Genomic DNA, 25,170 nt, shown 5'->3' on the forward strand with positions numbered 1-25,170 from the left:
TCATAACTCAAAGATGTGCAATAGCATCTGTCTAAGATCTGTTAGCTACTGAGTCTTTGGGATATAAATATATACAACTCACATGAAGTCCATTAAATTTCCTCAAGCAGGCAGAGAAACTAAACAACAAGCAGCTGAACTTCAGCTGTCACACATGTCTGTACATCCTGTCTTGCCTCATTAACAATATATTTTACTCACTAGGTTCAAAATGTATGAAATTGATGGCAGACAAGAAGAGCATCACACATCTTTAAATCTTTTATCAGAAAGACTTTACCCTGTGTTTATATACTGCATCATTGAATTCAAGCTGCCTGGAAGATGTTCTGTGGTTACATTTCCTATAAATCACAGGACAGCACATCAGGCTGAGACCAAGGAGCTTTAGTTTTGCAGTTTTTCCAAAGACCAAAAGTGTTTCCTAACCTTCACTGGGATTGTTGTCTGCATGTGTCTCTGTAGTCCTTTACATTTGATCATTTGTAATTTGGATTTTGCCAACCAGTTTTAGCACATCAAACTTGTATAACATGATCCTGTTTAGCTCCAGTGATCCACATAAAGCAGGTGGTGAACAAGAATCAAAAGTGGTGGTTCATATTTGTTAAAAATAGCAATCAACTAATTCACTTTTTATTGACTTGCAGATAATACAGGCCTCATTTCAAACAGATGTACTCAAACCTCCAGAAACAGGTACTTAGAACATTAGTGGAAAAAGAAGCTATACGGAAATGCTAATAGCTTTTAAGTTCAAACACAACCGAGTTAGCGAATGTTTACACAACGAACATCAACTTTTATTTACAGTCCTGTTTGATACTGTGTTGAATGTTCAAGGTTTTGCCCCCCATTAAGCTCGACATTTGGTCTTATAACTTATTAACTATCCCTTTTTTTAATGCTAATGCTTCACTATGCTCACTAGCTAGCTGTATTTTTGTCCGTCTGCTTTCTGGCACTATGGCAGCGATTTAAAAAAATAGATTATTTTGCTAAAGGAAAACAAAAAACTGACGAAAACTTTGAGACTCATTCATTCATTAATTTATTTTATTTGGTTCTGTTTGAGCAGTACAATGTAGAGGCATCCTTCCTTTTCACTTCGGCCTATACAAAAAACCAAAACCAAAACACTACAGTTACTGGCAGTTTAATGTAGAAAAGTAGACTCTGTACTCGGGGGTCTGGATTTTCAGCTTGAGAAGTGTTGTGGTTTCTGTTAGTAATACATTTGTAGTCTGAGCTGTATTGACCAATCAGATATCAGCAGGCTTTGGTGTATGCAGGAGAAACAGTCTGTGTGTTCATCAAAAATCAGGAGGAAGGAACGTTATGTGTTTGTCATCCCGGCTCCCATCTGCAGTATCGTGACAATCTCTCTAAACAGATATCTGCATCGAGGTCTATCTTACAATCAGTTTGAGATATTATTGAAAATCATTCATCTGACCTTCTAACAGACCAACATTTAAATATTTGTTTTCTTCTCCTCTTGAGGAGAGACCTGACATATAAAGGCATAAAAAGCCCAAAAAGAAATCAACCAAAGAAGTTTTTTAGTAGTCAACAAGGTGATGCTTTAATTAAAATTTAAAAACATTTCACTTTTCTTAGGATCATAAACTTGCTGTGAAATGTTCAGGAAGCATGAGACAACTGCATCTTTAAAAGACACAGTTTAAATTTCCTCTGAATTTCCAACATTTGTGGAACCAAAGATCAAAAATATACCTCAACTGGAAGGTTTTAACATTGGAAAAAGTATGTAATCAAGAGCACACACCTGTGTGACTTCAAAGCCCACAGCTGTGCATGGAGAGAGAAATCTGACCTCCTCTAAGAGGCATGACTCTGTGGTACTAGCAGAACATCACAGGCAAAACAATAAACGGAGACATTATGATGTATTTCAGGTCAAGCACCAGGTGCATGCAGTATTGTTTTACAGTGTAAGTGTATAATGGAAGTCAACCTGTCTGAAGCTTATTTCCCCTGTACAACAAATCTACAGTGCACCAGGAAAGCAGACATTCACTATCACACGTTTCTGCTCAGACATCAGCCTGTGTGTTGGTATGATTGATCAGAGTTTAACCGAGTTCACGTCCATCTGCTCGCCCTTGTCCTGCATGAATTCAGCACCCAGTTACTATTAATATTGCTACTATTCATATGGGTCACACACATACCACCAACTGTTCCTGTCAATACACATCTGCAGCAGTGATGCTGATGGATCGATAGAGCCCACTCTCCATTTTTAGAGCGCAATATAACTTGCTTTATGCACTCATGCGTAAATGGAGGTGGTGGCAGTGGTGGGAGGCCACCGTGAGCCGCAGGCAGGACCACACATCAATCCTGTGGTCAAACTCAGCAGAAGGGCGAGGCAGGCACGCAGGCACATGAACTGTTAACATGCAAGGCTCCATCCAAGTGTGTTTAAGTTAGAGTGTAAACTTTTGGTCAGCACAAATGTTTGCAAACATCACATCTCACGTCATTTGCATGATTTGACATAATTGACTAGGGGTGACCTTATCAGAAATGTCAAATTTGGATTTAATAATTTTCTTTAGATAGATGGTTATACAAAGTACACGAAGCAACAAGGCGAAACAATATCTTATCTTGCAATGCAAGGACAAAATAAATTGCTAACACTCTTAATAAAGATGTCCATGAAATTGAGAATTTTATTCTGTGACAAGTTACGTAGCTTGATATTCTCTCTGTGATAGGGAAATGTTTCATGCTCAATTAAGTCTATTTAAAGTATCAAGGTCCAGAATTAAGTATAGGGCTGAAAAGATTATTCGCATCGTCAATTATTATTTTGTAATTTTTTATCATACTTATTCTGATGTTTGAATGAAAACTTCTTAAACGTATCAATTTAAGGTAGAAATCTTTTTCCCAGTATAACATTACATCTTAAGTGATTCACAACCGATAAAAGCAGGAGAGCGCGATGTAAGAGGAGCTAAAACCACCACTTTTCTGCTCTTTCTGTCACTTCAGTACAAGTGACAGAAATTTCAAGTATTAATCAATAAAACAAGCGTAATGCTAATGGTGCTGTGGCGACATGCTCACTGTGATAGTGCCAACAGGCTGTTGTTTCGCTGTTGTAACATTTACTGTCTCTGTGAAGAGTTGAAGCATTAAATGCAAAGTACAGCTGAATATTTCAGGGGTGTCATTAGTTTTGCAGGTATTTGATGATGAACTAAAAATGGGACAAGATGTTGATCTTTTGATGAACATGTGTACCTGTAAATGAAATGTCAGGGGGGTCATTAAATCCTGAGGGAGACTTAAATATCTGTAATAAATTAAATAGTTTTCATCCCGGAGAGGCTGATGTAATTCCCTCAAACTTCCCTAACCTGAGTCTAAAGGATTTATGCTCCTATAGGGACATGAACCTTTTTTTTTAATTCCAGGGAATTCCTTCAAATAGCCTAATTGTTGAGGTATTCATTAGCCAACAAACATTGCATTTAATGATCAGAGTTGTCAGGTCTGAAGTTCCATTTCAGAACTAATGTCTGCAGTTTAGTTTGTGAGCAGTCAAGAAGCAGCAGAGTCCACATGTAGCACATAGAGCAACAAACCAGTCCATCACATGTAATCCAGGCTTACTAGTTTTGTGTCAGACCAGTAGTTCAACATGGAAAAGAGGCTGCTGCCTTCATCACAGCCTGTTAATCAATAAGTGGGAGAGAGGGAGAGCTGGTGGAGGAGGAAATATAAAATGATTATCCTGAAGACGAGGACTCAGACATTCAGGCTCCATCAGTCCTTGAACAAAATCCCAGGCTGGAATCACAAACCCCGGCTTTACTGTCCCAGGAGTTTTCCCCCCTGAGACGTGCAGCACCTCCGCCGTCTGCACAGCCGGAGATAATTACACTAATGTGTCTAATCCTGACAAATGAGGAACAGACACAGGAGCTGTGTTGGTTTAAAGATTTGGACCTCCTCCGTTATTGAAAAGGAAAAGTCTGAACAGGATTAGATATTGAATTCTGCATGCGAGGACCAATTTCAGCCAATTTTATAATCAAATCCCAAGTTTATTGAAATACTTCAAAGCAAAACAAGATAACTGCATCAGAAATGTGTATAAAGAAACCTACAGGGGATTGATGCAGCCAACATACTGTATAATGTGTGCTTGCATTAAATCAAACTGGTAATGACCTTTTATTAAAAAAAAGCACTTAAAAACAACTCTTCACTGCAGTTCTCCATGATACTGACTTCTAATGAACCTTAAATAATGGATGTTTGAACTGCAGATTCCAGCACTGAGATTAACGCTCATTAGATCACAGCACTAAACTACTGCCTGTGTCCTACAAACCAGCGTACTATATAGAACAGTAAACACACAAACTATCAGCCCAGCTTCAAGCTCAAACAGCACCAAGTTTACATGCTACATTTCTGCACATTTAAAGTCAGACAACCACATCAGAAACGAAAGAACTGCTCACTGTATGGACCACACACTGACAGCAGGGACACAGTCACAGCTGTGTGTCGGCTTGATGTGTGAAGTCACAGTCTATGTTGCCACCTGCAGAGCACTTCCGTACAGCACACAATCACTCACAGCTGAGTGTCTAAGTGGCTTTCAGACAAAGAGCCACAACAACAAATGTTACAGCAGACAGCTTGTCAGCGTTAGTTTAAACGAAATAAACCTCAACCTGTGGTTACATCTTTTTCACTTGCAGCCATTTCTGAGTCTTTTAGCACAGGTCAGAACATAACAAGAGACAAAATAATGTAAACAGAAAAAAGTATGACCGTACATGCTATGAAAATATGAATTATAACAGCTCTTAAAGGAAAAACCTGCATTACAAAAACATATCTAAAAGTCTGTTACGCAGCATGTTTATGCAGCCTCATTAATAGAGATTTCTAAATTGTTCTTTGGTTGATAATTTTCTACGCAAAATTATTTCTCCTAAAGGCCAAGATGGAGCCAAAAAGCTTACAATTCTACAAATGTTGGCAATTATACACAGAGCATTTTTAATAGGTCTATAAATCTAAAGTTGGTGAAAATAAATGAGCGGAGAACCCTCATTTAGCAGAGATGAGACGCAGACAACAATCGAACAGACAACTAAAATCAGCAAAGAAAGCTAGAGGAAGAATAAAATGTTAAATAATGTAATAATTATGCAATGAAAAAGGTGGAGGGATATGCAATGGTACATGGGCAAGAACTATGAAGGAAGACAGCAGAAGAAAGTCATCGACAGTCATTTATCTGCTAAATTAAAAATAGAGGGATGACTGTGCAGGAAAGTGATATTTATGCCCACTTGACCTTTTAAAACGTTTTATTAATAAACCCTCTCCTGCAGGCTAAATTATTAGAAAGTCATATAAGAGTGTGTTTAGGCCTTCAGTGTTGGACAGAGTTTAAAGAGCAGTGGTCATAGCAGTAGCAGAGAGAAAAGCTGTGTTTAGTGGAATCCTGTAAAAAGAGACACTGACCTCGAGCATCCTGTGACAAAATCCCACTCTGACCTTGGGACACACACATGCACTCACAAACTCACAGATATTTCAATGCCAACAACAATTAGAGTCAGCCAAGGGTTCCTCCTGTCCACTCTGAACCTTTGCCAAGCCATCCTGCCCCACCCACATCTGTGTCTCAGCAGGCTCGCAGCTGATTGGCTGTGCTGCTGCGTTCTGCCAGTTACATTTCACCTGATTCGCTCATTCAGTCAGCCAATAAAACCAGTGGTTGCATCCTTCAGACAGCTGTGTCTGGATGCTGTGGAGAATACTCTCAGCGGATTGGCTCTAATCTGGGAAGGTGTGTGCGCGTGCATGCGCACGAGGATTTCGCCTATGCGCGTGCAGATATAGGTGTGATTCGAGAGAAGAAACACTTGTGACTTCTTTTTAAATCCAGGGATCACATAGATGTTGTACTTCAGTGTCATTAAACCCAATCTGCACGTGTAGTCTGCTTTCTTTGACTACAAATATTTGTATTTCTCTGCAGACAACCTCCACGTGACTCATCACAGAGCGCGAGCTGGTCACAGAGATGTTAGCTCGACCATCAAAGCGCTCACCACTCTGTATGATAATGTTTGACTTTAGAAGCTGCTCCTCTTAAAGGTTGATTTTCTGTCGGCCAACAGGTAACCTGCCGGTCAATAGCAGCGCGTGCTCATGTGATACACCTATTGTGCTGCGTTGAGCTGCACATCACAGGCCTGTGGATGATGATGGATGATAAAAACAACTTAATGCCCTTTAATGGGATGTTTGCTTATCTCGCTCTATCCTTTGAAATCCCAGAATAATGCGGAGGGGAATCACAGCACTGTTCGCTGTATTGTGAAGCTAGAGAGACACACACATGCTTCTGCTTACCTCATCGTCCTCTCCTGCCTGTGTATACACAATGAATGTTTTCTGTCCGCTCACTGTTTGTCCTTGAGTTAAGTTCTGGTAAAAAAAAAATGATCCAGCAGCAGCAGCAGCTCCGGAGTAATAAAAACAGCCCTGCAGCCTGCAGCCGGCTGAGATGTGCAGATGTTGAGGTCTGAGAAGGCGGCAGGGTGTGGGGAAAATGCTACAAGAAGATGCGCACAGTTTTCAGGTCTGTCTTTTAAAAGTAAAAAAAAAATGAAATGCTCTTCGGTGTTTCGTCAGGAGGCTGGCGGTCCGGTCGAGGCCGTCTCAGAGTGAAGCACGCCGCTGTCCGCAGGACGACAAGCCGGGCGGAGAGGCTGACAGCGGCGCGTGAGGTGCCATCTTTTCCTCCTTTCGACCACTGGGAGGCTGCATGGAGAGAGAGAGAGAGAGCGAGAGAGAGAGAGGGAGAGAGAGAGAGAGAGAGAGAGAGAGTGCTGAAATATTCAGGTCTGAGTGGGTTTTCTGCACAGTAGCGCCCTCGGTCAGGTGATGAAGCAGTCGTGCAGGCTGTAGTGACAAACAAACGCACACCGTCCATTAAGTGAGAAGGCCTAAATAAAAATATTTTTGTTTTGTTTTGGTTTAGTTTTTTTTTTAATCCATAAAAAACAGATAAAATTATGTTGTAAAATGGCCAGAATGATCATATTTAACACCAAAACATTCAGTCTCCCTGGAATATATGATATATGAATTGATATAGCCTAGAATAACGCAAAATAACCATAAAGCCTTTAAGACCCTGCATAAATACTATTCCATTATTTTATGGTGTCATTCATCTATATGCCTAATACTTTTGTGGAGGAAGGTATGCAGCACTTGGAGTCCAAAGACAAATTTCAAACTTCATGTTAGTATAGGCTAATTTGAATCTAATTATGAATGTGAGATGAGTTCATAGCTGCTGTAGTCTACCTGATATATATTCACTGTCACTTTGATTCATGTTCTTCTTTTCTGATATTCAGCGTTTACTCTTTAAGTATTTGTACATGTTGATGGAGGCTATGCTTTTTATGTGGAAATGAGACTTTCTCAAAATTACTGTATGAGATAGTGTTGTGTAGTGCACACACCTGTCAGCAGCAGCAGCAACAATCGACCAGTCAACATCTGTCTGTGTGTGCAGCAGCAGCAGCTGCTGTTACCTCACATGGAGGACAGACGGCTCAGTTAAAGCTCCACTGAGGCTCAGGCTGTGCTGCTGTTGCTACGGGACAGCCTGACAAGTCTCTGAATCATCACTGAGTCTGGAGAGTATAGAAAGTATAGAAAAACTACATTTATTTTGTTATTTCTAGATAAGATTTAGCGATGTAGAGGCAAGCAGTACAGTAAGAAGTTGGAAAAGATGTCTTTTGAGGACATAATTCTAAAAAAGTATCGATCAGCTGGTTATTCTGTACATGTTTAGGATGATGCACACTGCAATGATGTGATTTTTCTGGCACATGAGTTGGCTCTACACATCTGCTTCTTAACAAGACAGAAAGAACCCCTTCCACCAACAGATTTGTGGTAGCCTACTAAAATATGTTTAAATATGTTGTCATGTTTTGAATTTAAACTAATCTGCTAAATATTCAGCTCCCTTCTTTATCATAGTCGTTTTTATGCCCCTATTACATCATAATCATTCAAACCAAAGCTGCTGCAGTGCTGCCTTCTCACCAGCAGAGGTCCTCCTAATTCACAAACAACTTAAGTATTTTCTTCTGTGATTTGTGGAGCGGAGAGGATCAACTCTGAAGTCATACCTGCTTCTCACTGGTTCATGAAAGAGTTAATAATAATAAGCTTAGTTTTACAAAACACTTGTACATGAGCTAATTGATCTGGATTTACTGGTGTTACTTTAATACCCTAATGTGTGTCTTTAATCACTGTTATCACTGTTATAACCTCTTTGGGCGTTTTCTCCACAAGAGGGCGCTGATGTGGAGTTTTTAGACTGGTTTTTATCATCCTTCACACACTGGTTTATTAAAGGTTTCCAGATAGAAATCACTATTAGGATTTATGGAGATTGTTGAAAATAATATTCAAAGCTGCTAAAATAATAGGATACATGATGCGTTAGGACAGTTCAGTTTACTCAAACACATACTAAATGTAAGATAATATAGAAACAAGTCATTTCGGTTGTGATCATATCCTTTATTAATTGTTTTACTGTCTTTTTCAAACTATAAAGAACAGAATTTTCACAGATTGTGTTAAATGCAGTTTAGTATTTATGCTCAAAGTGGGACACCAAAAACAAAACTGGAAACAAAACAGCGACCACACAAACATGACACACACACTGACATCAAACACAAGTTCCCTCTACCGCCCACAGACTCAGTACTTCACACAGAGTGACAGAGAAGATTTTACAGCAAACAACAAGCGTTCAGAGAAACAAAACGCAGGTACTAGCATGAGACAGATCTACGGCTACACTGAGGTCTCTGAGGAGGCTAAAAATGCATTACAGTTCTTACACTACGCTTGAAATGGGTGATCATGTGAGTATTAAACATGACAGTGACGTTTTCTGAAAACTGTTAAAGAATTGTTTTCAAAAAGTCAAAAGATGAAAATCATGTAATCTTTGCACATTAAAAATCAATCTATTGTTTTTTTCAGAATTGAATAAAGTCTATATTTCTTCAAGCGGTCAATATAGGCTTTCAAAAAATTGTTTGCGTTTAATAACAGATCTGGAAGTACTGGCTGGGTGATTTGAGCGGGCTCTTGTAGCTGGATGTGTCCTGGGCCGTGTTGTGGCTTGTAGTGGTTTTCTGTAGGTTTAAGGTGAACGATGGGGTTGTTTTCCTCGCCCCCGTCTTGCTGCCCCCCTTTGCCTGAGGGTTGTGAGGCGCTGCCGCTGACCCGCTGCTGGCAGGCACAGAGGCCGAAGATTTGGCGGTCTCAGAAGACCCAGTCTTTCTTGCGAGGGGGCTCAGATAGATCTGCATAGTCACTAAGTGAAGTGGTGAAGTGAGGTGAGGAGGGTGAGCGGATGGACAGAGTGTGGATATTTAAAGAGATTAGGAGGAAAAAGACAAAAACAAAATGGGGTTGCAAAGGGGTGAGGGGAAGGGGCATACAAGTCATGGTGAGATGTGAAGAAAATGAAGAATGGGCATAAAATGACAGCTTAAACACAATGCTCCGAGCATTCCTCCTTTTCAACAACATGTATTCTGTATTTGTGATGAAGATTGAGTCACATGTTAGTATATGGGGGGCCATTTGTACAAAAATAATGTCAAGAAAGCTCTCACCTTGTTGTCATAATATTTGAAAAAAAACATTTGTCTGGGACTAATGTCCTTTTTAACTGTACCTCAGTTGTCACAAAACTATTTTGACAATCAGACTGTCTGTGTCAGTTCAGGTATAACCTGTAAATGTGTGGTCTTGTTGCACTAGCGGTCGTTTCATTTTTGTATTGCATGTCATCCTGTTGTCAAGGTTTCTTTATTCGTCTCCCTCGGGAGAAGTTTGTCTCGGACACTGGGAAATTGCTGCATGGACAATACATCAAAACAATATAAAAACACTAAGTATCCATACACACACACTCACTCCTACAATCACAGGCACACGCACACTGTGCACATGCACACATGCCACTCCAAACGCTTACGGTTTCATACATACATACATGGCAACAGTTACCGGTACATTGGTGGCCTCCTGTTTTCCCGTTCATCCTCTATTCTTTGCTCTTTAATGAGCTTATAACTGAAAAAGGAACTAATGAGTTTTTGAAGCGGTTGTGTTTGCACAGAGGAACCCTGTACCTTCTCCCTGAGTTCAGCAAAACATATTCGGAGTGCAATACATGGGAAGTGTCCGATAAGATGCCGTTGGCCTGTGTTGTATCATCCTGCTGTGTCTTTGTGAATGTTGCCCTCATGGCACTTCATTTCAGGCAGTAAAAATAACTATAAAGGAATGTTCAGTCGTGTTGCTGAGGGTCTTGTTTACTTTTGTAGCCCATATAAAGGCATCAACATTAATTTAAGTTAAAATCTCCTCACATGAGCTTTAACATATTGTGAACATATTTTATTTTCTGCTACGTATCTGATTGTCATGTTGTCAGTTTTGCTCATTTTTAATCAAATGGCTCACATATTTTATCTTAACACGTTGTCTTATGTTCAGGATAAGCATTTTGTAACTTCGTTTTGGAAAATCACAAACTGACTTGCATTTTGACACATGATGACAACATGATGACAACATGATGAGTGCATTTCTAAAGACACATCAGGAGGACACATCAGGAGAGTAGACTACAAAGTAGGTCTTCTGCTTATCGGGTTACTTCAGGGTCAACTCTGGGTTTTGAGTACTAAGAAGGTAGTTTACTTTTCACCGGGGTAGATCACCACGGTAACCAGGTTATATTCTGGAGAAGAGATCAGTTTGTAGAAAGAAACGCCCAGTGACCAATCAGACTCTTGGAACAGAGCTCGATGTTCATACACACCACGATTTCTCACTTTTCTGATATCACCCTACAACAGAGACTGATAAAACACAATTATGCCACATTTATGCCTATATAATACAAAATAAAGCGCCCCTTTGATCTATATTTTAATGTTCATTTAACCTAACCCTAATTGCTTTAATTGCTCCATACTACTCCGTTTGATCACGTCGGGTCTGCAGCTCAAATGAAATGTGAAACTGTCATGCAGACATGATCATGTTTTTGATTGGTCACAGGCTGCCAACACAACACCCCTGTTATGTGAACACGCTCATGGAAACACTGGGTTGACTTATCAGGTTGATAACCAGCTTTGTGTGACCTCTAAGTGTAATCTCCTTTGTCAGGGTTTGTGAAGCCAGGTCACCAAAAGATGTTGAACTCGCTTATAGCGTTATAATGACACATGTGCAGTTTTATGTGGAGTTGACAACAACAAATATTTTGTAATTTGGACAATTGACAATCTGATTGTCAAGAGAGATTTGTCACAAGTGAAGTGCAGTCATGTTAAAAGCTTAGACAAGTGTTTTGTCACATGTTAGGCACCTGTTTGACATAATTAAGGCAAAAACTGCATCCCATATGCTGTAAGTGAAGTAAGTGTATGGTTGGGGATAAATCCTACCTTTGCAGTGTGTCACACGCCTCGACCCTGTACAAACACACAAACACAGAGGTCACATTCATTTCCACAGGGTCTTTAAAATCACCATTGTGTGTTGATGTTTTTTAAAAGAGTTTTGGTCAGCAGTTGATTCACAGTCTTGGTATGAAGCTGAATATTTCCAGAAACATGCTGGGGGGAGGGGGGGGGGGGGGGAGGGGGTGACTACAGGATAGCTTGGAGAGTTCTTACCTACATTGACTGCAGCGTCTTTGGACTTGCTGCTGTTCAAATGAGAGAGAAAGAGCGAGTTTGTTGCAGAGACAGAAAAGAATGAAGAAGATGACAGAGAGGATAAAAGAAAGAGTCACCACATTTAACAGAAGAGTTAACACTGTTAGTATCAGTTTGACTAAACCGTTGAAGACCTGTGTTCTGCTCTGAGTGTGATATTCTCTGTGGTTTGAGGTTTATTCATTTTAAACAGGAAGCCGAGGTTGGAAATAACTTAGACTTGATTGTGAGAGATCTGATTCCTACTTGTTCAGCCAAGAATAACTTGTTGGCCTCAAAATCTATGGAAATTCATACATGCACTGGTTTGTAAGAAGTATGCATGAGAAACAAAACAAAAGAAAGAAAGAAATCAAACAAATCAAGAAAAAGGGTGGAACTGTATTTTTAGAAACATATTTGGCTTCATAATGACACAGATTTTATCAGCAGCACAGTCTTGTGTCTGCAGGTTTTTAGAAATGTTAGAAAACGTTCTCACCTTTCCTGAGGTTTCCTGCAGGTGGAGGACGCAGAGCTGGGTCGAGATTTGGCCGTCTTACATGGACTGTCCTTCACACTACCGGGTGGGCTCTTCACGCCACTGCAAGATGGGAAGACGCTCTGTTAGGTCATGTCTCTTTGGCTTTCTATACTTAGCCACATTCACCATAACAATGGGGATCCAACAGTTAAATGTATCTCATCTAGTCATGATAAAAACATTGCAAAAGACGTGAGCATGACTGTGAACAATATGTCAATATTTAGAGGACAGAAGAGGACATCCCTGCTGCTAATGATGATGATGATGATGATGATGATGACAATGTCTTTAAATGATGGAGTCATTGTGTATGATCATATGTGTATATCAGCATCTACCAGCTAGAACACATAAAAGCAGCAGAGAGAATAACTGCAAAGCTGCTCTCTGACTAATGCTTTTTAATACCAGTATCATTTAAAGGTAATTGAGAGGAAGACGTGTGCAGAGACGTTTCCTGCTTCATCACCCTGAAATAAAGCCGAGCGCTGTGATAATTATTGAGCATCCGTGTGCAGTGTCAGTGATAATGGAAGGTATCTGCTGGTTTCTTTCACACAATATAACGAGAGCCGAAGCTTCTTTTATACTGTGTGCACAGACTCTCTTGTTTCTCTGTGTGTGTTCATGATGAGAGGATTTGATTTCTTTTGCCCTTTGAAAAATGTCAACCAATGAAGAAATCTAATTCAGCTCTTTAAACAGGAAGCTTATTGAGAATTTTTCAAACGTATTAAATCTGAGCAGGAGCAGTTTGTGTTACCTGCGGGGCGGTGTGGGGCTGTAGTTCCTGGCTATGGAGCTAGAGGGCAGCGTGGAGCTCTTCTTCAGGGAGGCAGCGCTGGAGGTTGTCATAGGCGCTCTGGAGGGCAGAGCCAGAGACACAGGCCTCGCTGTAGAGACATATCCAACAGAGTGAGTATGAAATATACACTGCTCAGTATCTGCACCACAAAGCTCTTTGGAAATGATTTAACTGGGCTTTTGCAGTCCTTGTGCATTCTCATCAGTCTCGACTAAAAATCAGGATCTGGGTGTTCAGTTTGATCCACCATAGAATTCAGTCTGCTTCTGGTAAAAACATTCAAATTAGAAACATGAGGCATATTTCCTGACTGTTTGGATATTGAGGGATAAGGAGATGAAGAACCCATACTTCTTGTGTCCGCTCTGATTAAGACCAAATATATGAACATGCTGAACACCTTTTGTTAACATCAAAAGAAGGGCTCATTTTGCCACCAATAACTTATTCAATGACACAATAACTTAATTTTGACAAATATATGAAAGACTTTGGTTTTTTAGCTTGTTTTCAAATCCTCTCTAAATTCTTAGAGGAGAATTACTTCATCAAAACATTTAGTTCAAATTTTGTTTTGTTTGTTTGTTTGTTTTGTTTTTTCACAACAGATTATAATTTATTATTCATTCAGGCAAATTGCACATGTTTTGGTAAAAGATATAGTAAAAATCTCTACAAATCTGCACAAAATGCACTAGTAGAATGGTCCATTAAGTTTTCAAAATGGGTCAGACATACAGTAAATGTATATTCCATAAATATCCACAACATGGGACGTTTGTGGTGTCTGTGAAATTAGCAAATGAGCATCCAGCTGACAGTAATTAACGAGGAAAAAAGTTAGGTATCATTTTGTGGCTAATTTTCTGTATATGACTTTACATAACAGACCAGAGGTCAATGTTCTGTATACAGTACATGTAACACATTGTTACACATATTTATGCATTCACACAGATGTACCAATCTTCATGGTACGGTTGTATTGTACAGTCTGGATTTTTCCTTTAACTTTTACATAATGTTAAAATCTGAATCAAAAAAGCTCAGTATGATACAGAATAAAGTAGCATTCAGCGAGTCGAAAATAATTGTACAGAACAGTAAACAGCCAGTGTCAACAAACATGTCGAAGAAATTTATTTTTTTATTTTCAAGACGTATTTTTGGGCTTTTTATGCTTTTATTGAGAGAAAGGACAGTGGATCGAGTCAGAACCCGGGGAGAGAGAAAGTTGGGAATGACATGCGGGAAAGGAGCAACAGATCTGTTTTAGACCAGGGCCAGCCACTCTAAAGGACTGAAGACTCTGAAGATGTAACGAACGCACTAACCACAAGGCTACCGTAAAAGCTTTTGATTTCTCACATTAAGTCAAGACTGCAGTAGCAGCACTTAAACCACAATAAACGACAGTGGTGGAACAAATTCCTCGACAGTAGTTAACATACAAAGATCACCTACAAAGTAAAGGTCTACTTGATGAAATCTGCATATTTTTACACCTTAAATCATTACATATAGACACATGTGAAGGCAAGAAGCCACACACAGAACTTTTCTCACCTTTAGCTCCTAATGGCCTCCTCCCTGCTGCAGCAGCAGCTTGGTGCTCCTCAGAGATGTTGAGTCTCTTCAGGACGTCAGCCAGAGAAAGCTTCAGCAGCTGGATCTCATCTTCCTGCATCTGCATCCTCTGCTCCAGGTAGGTGAGCCGGTCCACCACATCCAGACCGCTTGTTGCTGAGCTACGGTCATCTGAAGAGAAGACAGAGATGAGTAAATGTTACGATGGATGGATGGATGGATGGATAAAGAGAGACAGACTGACGGATTGCATGACACATGTGTGCAGCAGGACAGAGATTATGTATTTTATGCTTTCAATGACCTTACATAACCAGTGACATGCTCAAAACTGAAAGAGGAATCTGAGGCATCTGATGAATATTTTTTAGCATCCAAAATGTATCAACTTATAATTTATAAGCATTGGGTGTTTGAAATTTGCAGATTTCCGAAAGCAAACTTTCAAAAAGTGACTGAGCAAAATTCCGACACTTAACAGTCGGAAGGTGAGAGGATAAGAAAGATACCAAATGAACTCAGGTTGACTTGGACTGAAACCTTTCAAATGTTTGGTAAGAGAAAATATTGATCATGAGTGAAAATAGTTCTCCATTGAGAAAATAAGAAAGTAAAATAAACTGCTCACTAAATAAAAAAAACTTGTAGGGATGACTGGAGATGATATTAAGCCCCACTCCTCCAAACCAGATACAGAGATGTAATCGTACTGCACATGCTCAGTAAGAACCTTAACCAACCAGGAAGACACAGGACGTTGTCTACATCTATCACCTGCTTTATAATAAAAACATTTTAAAAAGTTACATGATTATTTTAAGAGCTGTTATTACTGTCCCTTTAGGGCTTCCTTAGCAGACTGATGAACGTGTTTAACACACCTTTATTTGTTTGAGAGAAATCTAAGACAAATGCAAACATTTTTTGGAAGCTTCCCCACTGCTGAGTGTACTGCTAACAAAAACTAAAACCCTTCTACTTTACTTTCAAATCTGAGCTTAAAACACAAGCCAAAGCATTGTATTTTATTTACTCAGTGAAATCTACTCGGAAAGCCAACTTAAGGTTCACTTTATTGCCACCAGGGAGAAGAATATCACATTAATGTAGCCTGTTTGTGCCTGTACAGCAGAAATCAAGCTAATGAGGTCACAGCACAGCTGGACACAGCAGATCACACATACTGTAATCGCTTAGACTCATGTAAACAAAGAGAGCCCAGCACACATCCAAAACGATTTAAACTGTCGATAACAAGCATTGATTTCTCTGTCGATAAACTTCTTTTACATATTTTTCAGTACAAATAGTTCAGAGGTGTATACCGTGGGAGACACTGGACCCTGATGAGCATTCAGGGAGCTTCTGCTGGCCACTGGTTTGGCCTTCCTCCACCACAAATGTCTTCCTCCTCTTCCTCTCTTCTCGCGAACACAACCTCTCACTCCTCTTCCCTCCTCTGGCTCCGCTCACATGGGTCGGCTCTCCCTCCATTCTGAGTTTGATCCACTGGCTGGTGTCCACTAAGATCTCATCTCCTTTGCTCCACTTAGCTCACACACACACACTCAGCCTCTCTGGTGTTATGTCCTCCTCTGTTACAGCATCCAGGCAGTATTACAGTGAATATGCTGCAGGAGGTGAGGTTAATGGTGCTTTGATCCTGCGATTTATCCTTGGTGGTCTCCTGACTCACTCTGGGACCCTGAGTTGTGTATGACGGAGATTTAAGCCTTTTGCTGAGGGTGTGTGCTGGTATAAAGGTGGGGGTGGGGTTGATCATGCTGAAAAATCTCAGTAGTCGTCCAATTCAGCCTAAATTGTCTTTGCACGTGTGTGTGTGTGTGTGTGTGTGTGTGCGTGTGTGTGTGCGTGTGTGTGTGCGTGTGTGTAAAGTACAATGATAATCCCTCTGACTGAGCCTCTTTGACCCCGCCCCCACACATAAGCCCCATGTCACAACCAGAGATGGAGACACACAGAGAAAACAGTACAAATCAACCTGAAACGTGGCCTGTAGTTGTTTTGATTTGCAGTACAATCCTCTACATCCACAGAGGAGCCGAGGTCACAATAAAGGTAGTGATAGCAGATTGTCATTTCAAAGTGAACACCAAGGTGTTAAAAAACACACACACACACACTGCAACAATCCACTCAGAGATCCAGTTATGTAAGTACTTCACTGCTGTTCTCCAGTAAAGTTTGTTATGAACAACCTGGTTGTGCATTTTCTGTTTCAGTTCGGTTCGTATCCTTAAGCCCTGTTTTGTTTATTGAAAACTTTGAGTAGTGAAAAGCGCCTTTCAGACTGTGTTTCCACAATGGCCCTGTAACTAAGCTCCCACGTCACCACTTCTTTGTTCATTATATTTATTCCGGGATGGTGTCCCAGTCTCAGAATTCAAATTGCATTTGGGTGTTGCAGAAGCAGGGCACAGTGTGAGCTCCACATACACACACAGTCAGCCATACACACACACACAGCGCTGCACCCCCCCTCTGGCTCAGCTGATCCTGTCTCACCCCTGTAACGCCTCTGTTACTACCTCTGAAGACGGTACACAGGTGGGATCACTTTATCTTCCCAATACGCCTCAGTGACATTCATATTGAAGGTGAAATGTCACAGGGACGTAAATATCGCGCCTTGAAACGGCAGTCTGAACTGAACTGAAGATAGTAAACAAAAGTGGTCTGTCTGAATATGTGGGTTAAAGAGTGAAAAGTAAAAAATGCAAAAATGATGGTGATGGTTTAAGTTTTAACGCAAATAATTACACTTTTGAAAAGTGAGCTAAAGGTAAATAATTCAACAGGATAGAAAACAATTGCTCAAAGTTGTCATCAGTTGATGACTGATAAACCAGCTAGTTAAAGGTTTACTGTAAAAAGATGGGCTAGCTGAATGTAATGAATTAAACTGTTGAAAATGAAAAGAGTTTAGGCGAACAGGTATATCAAAACTGTTAAATTAGTTAGCAAAATGTAGCCTGGTAGATAAAAGAGTCAAAATCGTTCTCTGAAAGTAGGCCGATTGGCTTGGCAAAGTAGTTCAAATAATCTGCTTAAGGTAGAAAATATATGACCAAATGATAACTGATAAAAACAGGTAGTCAAGCTAGCAAGAGTAGTGAATGAATAATGAATGAATAAGAGTCAGAGAAAGACTTTAGATAAGATGCAGCCAGTTTGCCAAACATATAAGCTAATGGTTGAAAAAGTTACCTGCCAGTCATCAATAGATGGTTGAAATATATGGATATGTAATTAATGGTTTACTCATGAAAAGCTCTTAAATGGCTGAAATGTTTAAACTAATGGTGTGAATAACTTAAAATATTCAAACATTTAAAGGACCAGCTTCTTTACCACTTACAGTGATAGTTGTAGTAGTAGTACTGTGAAAGTTAAGATGAACAGACCTACTGTAAACTTAAGTATATGAACAATAACATCGACTTGACTTTCTTTGACTGATCAATCAGACAGTTTAAATGAACTCTAATGCAGGTTTGTCTGACAGTGATGCAGTTCATTGTTTAGTGCAAATTAACCCACAAAATCTTCTAAAATGCCTCTTTTGTTTAAAAATTGAATACAATTCCTCGGCTCTTGGGAGGATCTAAATCATTTGAAATTGAAGATTTTCCTCCTGATGAAGCTGATCTTCTGTGAGAACAGGCTACACTTTTTGAAGCTCACAGCCAGCAGTAATCGGTCTCCCGTTTAGGGCTGTAACTCTGTGCAGGACTGTGATTTTCTGTTCCTCCTCTTGTCCTGGCCGTGACACCACCCTCGTGCCACCTCCACACACTCCATATGGGATTGGGATTAGAATAGCACATAATCCCAGTGCTGTAAAAGGGAATTAGCAGCCCAGAGCTCAATCTCTGCACTAACTCAGAGAACAGGCAGGCTCCTTGGACGCCTTTCATGCAAATGAAAACACAAATATAACAAGTACACTAAGTCTACCGTTTTGCCCCTGACTCTATCTCTCTCTCTCACACACACACACACACACACACACACACACACACACACACACAAACACACACACACAGGTTCTCACAAGAACATAGGGCTTTGACAGCGCTTACAGTTTCAGAATTCATATGCCTGTTATGTGTCTCAGCAGAATGAAAACACATTAAGACAGAGCAGCAGCGGTGGAGTGTTTAATCTCTGCTCGCAGATGGTGTTTCTTGAATGAAGGAACAGCATCTGTCTGCTCAAATCAGCAGCCTGCATGCTGACACATACACGCCACGTGTGCACTGGCAAACCTTTGCATATTAGTCCACTGATACTAATATCCCTGAGGGTACGGGGCATTTCCCTAAATCTGCTCAGCTGAGGCACATTCCAGCACACCCACAGTTTGACTGTGTGGCATGTGATAGGCTGCACAGGAATGCAGGAACTGTGTTTCAAATTAAACTTAAGCTTAATCAAACAAGTTACAAGTCCAAAGTGCCAATATCAAACAAGAAAGAAACAATAGTTGGCTTTTGACTTCCTGTATTAATAAGTTAAATCATCAGGTGTATGATGCAAAATGCCATGATTGATTCATGCAGTTGTCTATTTTGCTGTGGATTTTCATCAAATAATGTTTAACTAACAAACTTGATATACATGTAGACTTTAGTTAACAACTATGTAAATAAACCTGTTAAAATATGTTTAGACAGTACCTGTATGAATACAGGCCAGTTAGTGATAAAAAGAAAGGGATGTAATATAATATTTTTACTACACATGAAGATGCACTTCAGTCTTTAAAAACACTTTAAAGCTTCAATTAATTTGTTTTTTAGATAAACATACAGTGCATGAGAATTTTTTTAAAGGTTGGTGTATTTTCACTTCCTAGAGCACCACAAATAATATTCAAAAATAATCAAAATGGCATTTTTCTTCATTACAGGGTGGAACCTGAAAACCATAGAGAGAGCAAAACTGATAATTTTGTACACTGATGTTTTGGCAAAGTTTGTCCTGAAAGTTTCACGTTGAGAAGATTAAAACCAGGCTTCCTGCTTGACTGCATACCAAAAGTAAATTTGTCATTTTGGTGAATGACACTTCAGAATCTAAGGTAACTCATACCTATCATGAAGTCAGTGTCGGGGGCCAGCAGGGAGTCACTGTGGTAGCACTCCTTCAGCGAGGGCCTCCTCAGCAGGTCGTGTCCTGTCTCCTCCATCCCTAGACCCTGGTCCAGCAGCTCCTCCATGTGTGCATCCCCCTCCTCTGTGCCTGCTGCCATGGCCTTGATGGAGTGCTCTTATCCGTCTCCAACAAAGTTTTCACTGCCAGGGTTTAATTCACCTTCCACAAACCAACAGTGGCCAGCCCCTCCCGCTCTCCTTACCTCCCTTCTCCTTACTCGCTGCCCTGTTCTGAGAGGAGCATATGGAGGGTGCAGGGAGAGGGTGATGTCACTCAAAGGACAGATTAAAGACCTGGTAAGCCATCTGAAGCTCAGGGAGGACAAGACTATGAGAGAGGAGTCTGATGTGTAAGAGAGACTATAAATGTACAGACAGGGGTGTGTTAAGAAGTTTTGACTGTGGGGGGCCCAACCAGGGTACCTACTTATGGGGGAGGGGGGGTTACACATATAATAACCACTCCATTATTATGTACACTTTAACAACATATACTAATGTATCATACAAAATGTACATACTTGTGTATAGGAATTTTTATTCAATAAATAACACAATAGAGTAGGTACCAAGTGGCAAACTCAGGTTTTGAAAATACAAAAAACAAAAAAAAAAAAAAAAGTTCCTCGAGTGTCCACTTGAGGTAAAAAAAAAAAAAAAGGAAAATCCAATCACCATTTCAACAGCAGAAATTAACATGTTAACAGCCTGGTACAGATGTGTTTTAAGCTTGTAGTTTAAAACATATTTTAAGCTTAAAACTTAAACCTAAATAACGCCCTGTATGATAATTTGATGCCTGCTGTCTGCACACATAAGGCCATTGCTTCAAGGAAGAGATAATGATTCAAATCACCCGACTTGTACAGAGAGAAAACACACACTCTCCTGACAACAAAAACACAGCAGGGAGGGTTCATTCAATTTTCTGATGCACGCAAAGTTGCCGACAAGCACTCAATTACTCTCCTGAAAAGAGCTTACATCAGGCTACCATCCGGTGTGTCCGACCCCACAGTGCTGTAAGGATGATGAGATTCAGAGATTAGGCAGCACAACTTGATTAATTACATTCATCGTGAGGACAATAAGCTGCGTGTGGTAATTAGACACACAGAGGAAGACCACAGGAGCAGATGAAGAGCTAGTTAGGTGATTGTGTCAGGGGGTCTTCCCCCAAGTGTAAGCTAGAGTTCTGTCTATTGTGCACTCGCTGGATTGATTCTGTTTGGAGCAGATGTTACATTTTGCTGATCTGTCAGAGCTTTTCAGACACAGACTGGAGGTCCTCTGTTCCTCTGAATGTTAAATATTAGATCTGCTTTTCTTTCCGTCTTCCTCTTTAACAGAACCAGAAGCTGGTTTCACCTTTCTTTCTTTCATCTCAAGTTTTGGGTTTTCTCTTCAGTCTGTACTCTCCACAGCAGGAAAAGCAGTCTCTGTCAGTGTGTTAAATGCTTTGAGCAGTCAGAAGACTAAAAACAAATGCAAGTGGATAAAGTTCCAAACCTCATCTGCGGTGGGAAAATCCTCCTCCTCCATGATCACTGAAGAACATCGACATTGCAAGTTAACCTCTATATTAATTTGTTTGCATCTTTTGTCTGCATAGACTCGTCAACTAACGCCAGGTATTAACCAATGCAATTGACTTCTGAAGACAAAGAGGCACATGGCCATTCTGATCCAAAATAATGGATTTGCGTCCTACGTACTTCAGTGAGCGCACTGTGTCACTTCCTGTCTAAAGCTAAATCCCTTATTTTATCCTACAGAGAGGCATGTTTACACCGGTCACCTGAGCATGTTAAGCAGCCAATAATCTCACAGCAGACTGTAGCACCTGAGAGGTCAAAGTGTGCTGCTGGTCATGTTATTATGAGACACTAATCGTCTGCTGGTGTCCCTGTGAATCAGACACTCTGGCCCTGTGGACTGTGTGTGTATGTCAGTATGAGCTGGATATTCCTAATGCCCTGAGGCCTGTACAGGGATAAAGGCCAAAGACACATAATGACTAAGGAGACAAGAGAGAGAGACAACGTAAGGTGGAAACCTGTCTGCTGCTGTATTGAATTAAACAGACAAGCATGCACTGCGGGCCATTATGTACCTAAAAGAAAAGGTCAAACGTTTGACCCTGACCTGGTCCGATTAACTCTCTGCTGCCCTCCTGTGGACATTGTATGGCATCACAGCTGCCCTCTAACTTGGAGCCTTTCTGTTAATCACCTGTAAGAAACAGCTTCCTGTATGTGAACTATTATACAACAATCAACACTGTGGAAGATATATTGGAATATATCAAATGAATAAAGAGCCACACACAGAAATTTCACAAAGGACTTAAAATTTATAAATATTCTTCCAATGTAACATTAAATCAGTAGGGTTGTTATATAATTCTTCCAAAAAATCCAACAGATTTTCAGAGAGAATGACAAAGTGACGATAATCTGATACACATGTTGCTTCTCTACTCCAAAAATATCAAGACTTTTCACTGTATATACCCCCCTTTTCTTTCAAATATATAAAATATATGTCAACAATAAGCATCAATACATACCACATAAAAAGCAGAATCTCATGGGTTTGTGAACACACCCTCAGTGTGGCATCAGTAAAGGTCTCTAACTGTTACCCCTACATACACAAAACTTGACCTCTTCAGCCTGTGGCCTGGCCTTGTTGCCATGGTAACAAAAGGATGAAACTGTGTCCATGCAAAGCTGCTGGTAAATTAAGTTACATAAATAATAACATACAATCTGGTCCATGCTTTTTGTTGCAGGGCGGGCCAGCAGCTGAGAGGATGACTCACTGACACTTTCTTATTTAGCTTTCCTCCTCATCTCTTGTCTTTATGAAACTCCTGCACCAGAAACTAAGGATGCAAGGACAGAGGACGAGAGGAAGCTGTTAAGAGAGGTGGCCATGATGCTGTTCTGCAAAAGTAGGATTTCTGCCCTCTAGGGGACAAATATTGTCAATGCACATCTGGGAGAAGGCAACGGAGGGCATCTGATTCAGATGGTGGGAGAAGATTCTCAGCAAAGTTCACATTTATTACATCAAAATTGATCTTAGTCATCCGGTAAACCTAAAAGTGTTGATCACTAAAATAAGGGACTGTATGAAAACGATTCTTGGAGGGAGGCTTAATCCTATTTACCTGAACCCTACAAAAAGCATGTTGTTTTCTTTTTGACATTTTCCCTAACTTACAAAAAGTTCTTACCATCAATATTTAAAATAACAGACATAAACAAACATAACGCATATGTGGAAGAACCACACTGAAATTCTATTTTTTTTTTTTTCTTTTTAAATAGAAAGCTGCTTTAAAGTAGTCCTTTGATAGAAGCCTGGCTGGGCCTATGTGTTAGGTAGAGTTGTAATTCAACGTCTTATTTAAAAGAAAAATTTAGATTTAAATCAAAAACCAAATTAAATTTGGGAACGAAAGTGCTTAAAGTCCCTTCTTTGCAATCTTGAAAAAAATATAGCTCCGCCCCCCACTCCCCCTAAGGACAGAATAAAAATACATAACTCATCCCACAACTTTCCTCATCGCAGAGGAAATGTTTAGCTCAGTCGGAGGAGCAGGTTCCAGATGTTCAGAGACTGCTGTCTCCTACACATCGGCCACAGGTTCAACTCTTGGTATCTGCTCTTAGATGCATGTCTACCCAACTCTGTCCACCCCATATTTCCTGTCTCCCTTCAACTGTCCTATAAATAAAGATAAAGGGCCAAAAATATAAATAAAATAAATATACATCTCATTGCATGCCCCTCCTGAGTTATTTCCAAACAGTCCCTTATTTCTGACACTCATTGGGAACCCTCCATAACGTTGCGCTAAATTTAGAGAAGGGATACTGATCTGAGATCAGCCTGAGGGGATCTTCTCCCTAGAGTCCAGAGGACGTCCTGTCCTGTCTCAGGTGTTCTTTTTGTCTATCCCTAATCTGATGAATCAATAAAAGCTCCGGTGACCGGGTTGCCACGACATTCTCCCAAACGTTACACTTAAGGTCAGACAGGTTAGACAAAAGGGCTGGAAGTGGTTTCTTTCCATAGATCTCAGGTCGGATTTTAAATAAGTGGAATCAGATCAGATCTGGAAGCCACTTCTGCCCTCTTGTTTGTCAGGGTGTGCTTTGGTCTGCTCTCCAACCCCTGACAACAAACAGAAACAAACTAAACATTTACATCTCTGTCAAAAATCGTCACTCAAATCATTTAATTTCTAAACTTATAAGTTACAAATAAACAGATCATTTCTATCCTGGAGCACAAACAAACAGGATATAGTTCATCAATTAGACACAGTAATTCCAAATAAGTTAGATTGAAATCTTAATATATCGTAATGTTTACTCCATTTAAATATTTTTTTTTCTTACTTTAAATATAATTATTACAGATCTTGCAAAAATACTACACTGTGCATTGGCTGTCTGCTTGTTTAAAGAGTGCCCGGTGCTTCCTGGGTTCAGATATGTACACTTTATAAGAAATCACCTGAAGGGAGTCTTTCACCGCCGGCTCTCTACAACCTGACAGATCATGACGGCATGGAGTCCCTTCACTCTCCTCTTTCTTTCATTTGGTCAAATCTCAATTATCGCTGTGATGATTTGAAAACTAATTTGAAATAAAAGAAAAAATAATGCATATCTTTTTCTGAATTTGTTAAGTTCATTTTCCAAAAATAGTACATCTAAAAATATATCGCATATGCCATCTTAGGAAACCGACATAATAAAATATTCTTAATAAGGATAAATTGTAAAGTAGGAGAATATATATATTACCTCTTAGAAGAATCTGGGCGCTAATAGAAATGAAAAAAACCCAATCATCAGGGTTTGATTTTGTTTTGGGTAGAAGGAGTCACGCTGCCCAAATAGAGAAAAAGTTAAAGATGGCTTTAGAGAGGGGGCAACTTTTTTTTAAAGTCTTGTTTTAAAGAACAGGGCGTTTGGCTGTGTAGGAAAGCAATCGGGTACTCTTTATATTTTTAAAAAGGTACACACACACACACACTCTGACACAACTCGTTTTGTACATGACAGTACAACACTTGCAAGTTAAAAGGCAATGAATGAGTTTGGTTTGAAACCACGACTCATAATTACATATCAAACACCACCCAGCCCACCTTCAGTCCAAATACACGCCTAACACACTGCTACGTCA

The 25,170-nt window shown here is 40.0% G+C and overlaps 2 protein-coding genes across 6 annotated transcripts in view; both read right to left on the bottom strand.

The window, feature by feature from the left end:
- The window catches only part of evlb (Enah/Vasp-like b), a 49,590-nt gene extending 42,752 nt beyond the window's left edge, over nucleotides 1–6,838 (bottom strand). The window contains exon 1 of one of the 2 annotated variants that reach the window (XM_061052431.1): nucleotides 6,424–6,838. In XM_061052431.1, the coding sequence (XP_060908414.1) occupies nucleotides 6,424–6,428 (5 nt within the window). In that variant the 5' untranslated portion in view covers nucleotides 6,429–6,838. Of the gene's footprint in view, nucleotides 1–5,526; nucleotides 5,650–6,423 lie in introns of those variants that run through there. The other variant, XM_061052432.1, reaches the window with a different exon arrangement.
- A 1,777-nt stretch (nucleotides 6,839–8,615) lies between these two features.
- Nucleotides 8,616–20,261, bottom strand: LOC132985192 (echinoderm microtubule-associated protein-like 1). Of its 4 annotated transcripts, none has more exons than XM_061052436.1 (7): nucleotides 19,901–20,261; nucleotides 14,765–14,956; nucleotides 13,157–13,286; nucleotides 12,349–12,450; nucleotides 11,826–11,854; nucleotides 11,595–11,621; nucleotides 8,616–9,439 (listed from the first exon to the last, which is right to left on the bottom strand). In XM_061052436.1, exons 1-7 carry the CDS (start codon nucleotides 20,058–20,060, stop codon nucleotides 9,165–9,167), a joined length of 915 nt encoding a protein of 304 aa, XP_060908419.1. In that variant the 5' UTR covers nucleotides 20,061–20,261; the 3' UTR covers nucleotides 8,616–9,164. The 4 variants fall into 4 exon arrangements, with proteins under 4 accessions (XP_060908419.1, XP_060908418.1, XP_060908417.1 ...); XM_061052435.1 differs by having other exon boundaries at nucleotides 11,826–11,857; XM_061052434.1 differs by lacking the exon at nucleotides 19,901–20,261 and adding an exon at nucleotides 16,111–16,888.
- Between the last annotated feature and the right edge of the window lie 4,909 nt (nucleotides 20,262–25,170).

This window comes from Labrus mixtus, chromosome 12 (assembly GCF_963584025.1).
Source record: "Labrus mixtus chromosome 12, fLabMix1.1, whole genome shotgun sequence".
Classification (NCBI taxonomy): Eukaryota; Metazoa; Chordata; class Actinopteri; order Labriformes; family Labridae; genus Labrus; species Labrus mixtus.